The sequence below is a fragment of the Microtus ochrogaster genome, unplaced genomic scaffold (genome assembly GCF_000317375.1).
Source record: "Microtus ochrogaster isolate Prairie Vole_2 unplaced genomic scaffold, MicOch1.0 UNK3, whole genome shotgun sequence".
NCBI lineage: Eukaryota > Metazoa > Chordata > Mammalia > Rodentia > Cricetidae > Microtus > Microtus ochrogaster.
Window position 1 is genome coordinate 238,780 of NW_004949101.1, and position 6,000 is coordinate 244,779.

The window sequence follows — 6,000 nt, forward strand, 5'->3', positions numbered from 1 at the left end:
TTGCAGAGGACCTAAATTCTGTTCCCAGGACCCATGTCAGGCAGCAACCACCTGTAATTCCAACCCCTGAGATACCCAAGATTTCTGACTTCAGGGAGTACCCGCACACCACACACACACACACACACACACACACACACACACATAATAAAATAAAATATCTTACATTGAAATTGATGAATAAAATTGTGGAATTAATCATGACACTGGATACAATTTTTCCTATGCTCATTATACATAAGTAACTTTAAAATGCTAAACGATTAATATAAAATTTAACATTATAGGGATTATTTAAAATATGTATTAGGTTCCTTATTTTGCAAGTTAGACAATAAAAGGCAGAAAGTTGCATTGTTTGCAGAAGGAATCAAGAGGTGAAGTTACCGTTGTTAACCACTGCATTCTGAAAGGGGGACATCTGAAGAGTTGTTAGAGTTTCTACTTCAATTTGCTCACTCCTTATTAGAAATGACAAAAACAAACAAACAAACAGTATCACTGTAATCCCAGGATGTCTACTCTGACCAAGGTCTTTTCCATTTACATAGGATTTAAGTGTAGTTTTAAAATATATTTTCATTAATCCTATGGGATTTTCTTTGTTTTGTTTTTTTGAGACAGGGTTTCTCTGTGTAGCTTTGGAACCTGTCCTGGACCTTGCTCTATAGAACAGGCTGTCCTCAAACTAATAGAGATCCATCTGCCTCTGTTTCCCGAGTGCTGGGATTAAAGGTGTGCAACACCACTGACCAGGCTAAAGGTGTAGCCCAGGCTGGCCTCGAACTTTTGATCCTCCTACCTTCACCTCCCTCAGCAAATCTTACTGGCACACACCACCACAACTGGGAATTATATACATGCCTCCAATTATTTTGCTCATATTCACCTCTCTCATTTCTCCCCTAACTCCCCCCAGGGCCACCCCAAACCTGCTCAACTTCTTGTTCTCCTGAAGAGTGTGACCCTTGGTGGAATCACCACATTCCAAAGATTGTCATCGCATCCTTGAGTGTATGACAACAGAAACACAACTGGGCCCTGTATGTTATAAAATAAACTGGTAAATTATAAAGGAAACTAGTTGGACTCCTAGTTCTGGTCTATGGTTAAAGAGCACCATCTAGTGGTAGCCTTCTTTTTGGCAGAGACTGGAGATAACAGAACATCACAGGGTGAGTGAGGCAGGGAGTGGCAGAAACCTATCTAAACTGGCTTTCATATCTGACTGGCATTCAAGATGGTTCATTAAGTCACTAACACATTGATGCATTTATCAGACCAGTGAGTTTATCCAGTTATGTGGACAGAGAGACCCAGTAACCTCCTACAAGTCCCAGTGGGTCCCATCTCTTCTTTGTGATGTAAATTTATGTCTTCCACAGGAGTTTGGGAGCACCTTCCATGGCAGCACATTAACAGTGGGGACATTCCAAAACTTCAGCTGGGGACCTCAGTGTCCCCAGGCTCCTTCCACACAATTCTTCCCTTATAGTCTCAGGAGAACTATCAGTACTTCACGTGTGCTCATTCACATCAGATAGAAAGAGAGAGATCTCGTGACAAGACTCCAGTAAAAAGACTGGAGAAATGACTTGGTGGTTCAGAGAACTTGTTGCTCTTCCAGAGGACCAGAGTTCAATTCCTTGCTTGCAGCCATCACAACCTTCATCTCCAGGGAGCCTGACACCCTCTCCTAGCCTTCATGGGCTTTGGCATGCAAAGTTAGCACAGAGATTCACAGACACAAATAAAAAAAAAAATTAAAATTGACAAAGGAATTCAACAAAAGCCTAGGGTTTAATACCATTAGTAGACCCCTCTGCCATTGTAAAGTTTAGAATATATGCACACACACCCACACCACAAGGGTGAGGCAGTTGATAGAGTTGAGATATATATCCAGTTAAGATTCGCCAAGGGTGGCTCCAAGCACTGTGATTTTCATTCAGAGCAAGCTACAGCGTGCACATGGGGAAATGGGCTGGCATACTCCAAAGGGTAAGTCTGCAGAACACAAGCAGCAGACCTACAAATGTGAAGTGTGATCTTGTATGAACAAAAGTCTTGTCAAGGCTCCCCAAGTCAAGGTTAGATATGACGTTTTAGGCTTCCTCTCACCTCATCAAAACTCTAGAAAATTTGGGAGAACCAGATGGGATTCCTCCTTCCAAATACCTGGGAGCACACTAATCTACAACTTCTCTTCTTCAGCCAAGGAAAACAGGACACCTTCTTGGAGTTGTTACAGAATCTGAAAGCAAAGCTTGTGATGCAGGCAGGCATCAAAACACATGTAGCCTAGAGCAGGAACTTGGTGGAAGCCATGGTGGTAATTCACTGGGATCCCATCCACACTATTGGCACATTTGCACTATTTCATCCCCAGACAGTGATTGCCCTTTGAGAGAAAACCTGTCTCGAAAAACCAAAAAAACAAACAACAGAAAAAAACAGACATGCAACATTTGCGCCCATTAGTCTCTTAGATTTTTCAGTCATGTTTGGCTGAAATGTATTTTGGAGATAATCGTATTTTTACAAGAAGTTATAAAGGTAGCAAAGAAGAGTGCCCTGTTTCTTTCCCCTGGTTTTCTCTAATGGCAAAATTTCCATAATTAAGGAAAACAGAACACCCAGTGGGGATCAGTTGTGTGCGTGTGCACGCGTGTGTGTGTGTGTGCGCGCGCGCGTGTGTGTGCATATATGATTTTGTTACTCATATAGATTACTGTAAGTACTATAGTGGGGATGGATATACAGAACCATTCCATCTGAGAGTCCTAATGGATCAGAACTTGCATTCACCTATCCTTCCTGCTTCCTGCTTACCTGATCTTTTTTGTTTGTAGATTTAAAAAGCAAGGGAGGTGGGGTGGGAAAAAGAAAATTGATTTTTTTAAAAAAAAATTCAAAGCAGTGAGCAGAAGAGATGTTTCAAAAGTTAAAAGCACACAGACTCTTACAGAGGACCTGAGTTCAGTTCTCAGGACTCTTGCTGGGCAGTTTACAACTGCCTGTGACTTCAGACATGGCAGATGCAGCATAAATAATAAAAACTCAGAGACAGATATTGAGCGTGAATGGGAAATATATATGTCAATAAAGGTGCTGTTACTATGTATGCTGTTGAGTGTCAGTGTTGTGAAAGAGAGTGAGCGTGTGTGTGTGCGTGTGTGTGTGTGTGTGTGTGTGTGTGTGTGTACACCACAGAGAGGTACATGAGTCCTCTTAGAGTTATATAAAAACCAGTACACAACGCAGGCATCTCGGTGTCATCAGGGCTTTTTATATGGGCACTTTGCTATCCTGGCAGGAATTGTTCCAGAGCTGGTAATAGTTCACCCAGGGCACGGTGTATATCAGTGACGTGCAAATCAGGCTCTGTGGGAGAAGAAAGAAGATAGTCAGTTTTGGGGAAAATGGTTTTCAAAGGTGGAAGAGAAGGCTGCAGCTCCTCAGGCCCTGGGGAACCCAGAAAGGAACTGCTCCCCTGAGACCCATGACAGGGCCCTCTGGAGCCCTCAGTCTAAGCACGACCTAGGATTCCAGGAAGGGGTGCCAACCTTCCCCCATCTCCCACCCCTGCACCTACGCCCTGGGACAGAAAGGCACTCATATCCACCACCTGTCTGATGAGGGGCCAGGCAACACAGAGAGGGACAAGAGAACTGAGAAGACACAGAAGAGATGGGAACAGTCTTCAGTGACCCAGAGAATGAGAGCAAGATAATAGCAAAGGCCCTGAGGAGAAACAAACATCACTTGTGCCCTGGGGCTCCATGGGGAGAAGCAGAAACCTAGATCCAGCGCAGTGTCTACTTGGGTGGCCAGACTGCCCAGGCCAACAGCCTTCTTCCTTCTTGGGATGCACCAAGAAGGGTCAGGTAGCCTTAAGGCTGGGAATTTGCTGACCCTGATTCTCACACTTTGAGGTGTTCACTCCCCATCCTTGGCCTTGAGGCTTTCTCAGAGGAGCCCCACAACTCACCTTTTTCAGCTTGCTGCTTTGCAGAGGACAGGAAGCATTGCTTGCCTCGCTTTTCTTGCATTTGGTCCTGCCAATCTTGACGGTGACTAAATACTCCACTCCTGTGCTCAGCTGTGGAGAAGCCATTGCATCGCTCATTTCCACTCTTGAGCATCCTGTGTCTGACCCTCTCTAGGAGGGAGGGGCTAAGCATGACTCCTTTTCTCGGAACCCATCCACCAAAACTCAGCTCCTTCTTCCCCTCCCATTGAGTAAGTCTCAATGGCAACCAAGGTCCCAACCACAACCCTGTGCTCTGGACTTTGCTGTGACAGCCACATAGTACTTCTTGTCTCCCACCGGTGGTCATGAAGAGACAAGCTGGGTTGCTTGGTGACCACCGCGGTCCTCATAATGCAATGAGGACCTACCTGGCTCTGTTTCTTCCAGTTTGGGTAGCCATTTTCTCCCTCCTTACTCTCCATCCCAGACGATCAGAAAGTAGACAATTTAACAACACATCTAAATATTGATTATAGAGATGGCTTAAAAGTACCTGTTGCTCTTGCAGACAACCAAAGTTTGGCTCCCAGAAACCACAAGGCAGTTCACAACCACCTGCAACTCCAGTTTCTAGGGAGCCAATGCCCTCCTCTGGTCTCTGCAAGCACATGTGGTGTGCTTATGTGCATGTACTTGAAGACAGAAGTCTCATACACATAAAAATAGAAATCTTTACAAATGAGCTTGGAAGCCAAATTGATTTCAGACCTTTGCTCCCCATATATTATCTCTGAAACCTTGAGAAAGTAGCGTAGCAGCCCCCATTTCTTCATTTGCAGGGTCCACACAAGCATTCAGTTTGCTTGTGGAGTCTGGGCAAAACAGGCACACTTCCACTAAGGCGGGAAGAAAACCCAATCTATTGCATAGCTATTTCCTCCCAATTGAAACATTCCCTTTGGAGAGTAGAGGCTGCCTCAGAAGATTCAGGAATCTTATTTGATTTATTTAACAAGGCTGTAAGACCTCCTACCCAAGGTCATTACAGAGACTTTTAGACTAGCTGAGCCACCTGCAGGAACTTGCAAGATACCATCATCATCCTGAGTTATCACTCTTGCTGAGATGGGCTTTTTTGGGGGGATATAACTGCTTTTGAGCCATTCATGGTTTTTAAGTATCCTCCACAAACCCACTAGTAAACTAAGCTAGACTTGGTTGGAGTCATTTCTTTGGTCTGATGTTGGTATCCTCTGCTTGCTCAAGTCACCCCAGGAAAAGCCACACAATGATAGCTTAAGAGAATTCAAATATTTAAGTTGCTAAAGGTTTCTGCCAACTGTGTGGACCAGCTGTGATGTTGGGAGAGCCAAGGACAGCAGAAAGGTCATGTGCTGAAGCTCTTGCTTTATCTCCAGGAGCTTTCCACTCAAAATGATACCCACTGTGCCCTGAATCTGTGCAAGATGATGAATCCAGGTAAGCCACAGACAAGACACAAGCCAGTTCCTTGGACTTCCCACAGGTCAGGGAACCCTAAGTGCTCTTCGGGCTGAGGAGGGAGGGGGACTTGATTGGGGGAGGGGGAGGGAAATGGGAGGCGGTGGCGGGGAAGAGACGGAAATCTTTAATAAATAAATAAGTTAAAAAAAAAATTAAAAAAGGACAAAAAAAAAGACACAAGCCAGGGCCAGCACCCATGTAGGCTTTGTCTTCTCTTTCTCGTGATCAAACCTAAGGCTTTAAAGACAAAGGAGGAGGAGGTTGGAAGGGCTTTTGGGGAAGAGAAGCCTCACACTTGAGTGAAACACTAAGGGAATTTGGCGATTACAGTCACAGGTCTGGCTCCAAGGAGGAGTGTGTAGATCAGACAACTGTGTGTGTAGTGGAGTGTGAGCCCCCTGCTTCTTGCCCAAATGCCAGTGGTTCAGCCAAATGAGACAGTGTGAGTTTCTCTAGGGGAGATGCAGACAGAAAATTCACTTTGGTCTTGGTTGAAAGATTCCCATATAAAATCTAAAGCCTGG

The 6,000-nt window shown here is 44.7% G+C and overlaps 1 protein-coding gene across 1 annotated transcript in view; it reads right to left on the reverse strand.

The window, feature by feature from the left end:
• Positions 1-3,091: 3,091 nt before the first annotated feature.
• Cstl1 (cystatin like 1) overlaps positions 3,092-6,000 on the reverse strand; it is a 16,124-nt gene continuing 13,215 nt past the window's right edge. Inside the window, exons 4-5 of the mRNA XM_005365477.3 lie at positions 3,992-4,102; positions 3,092-3,384 (exon numbers count right to left, since the gene is read on the reverse strand). Of these exons, the coding sequence (XP_005365534.1) occupies positions 3,289-3,384; positions 3,992-4,102 (207 nt within the window). The 3' untranslated portion in view covers positions 3,092-3,288. The remainder of the gene's footprint in view (positions 3,385-3,991; positions 4,103-6,000) is intronic.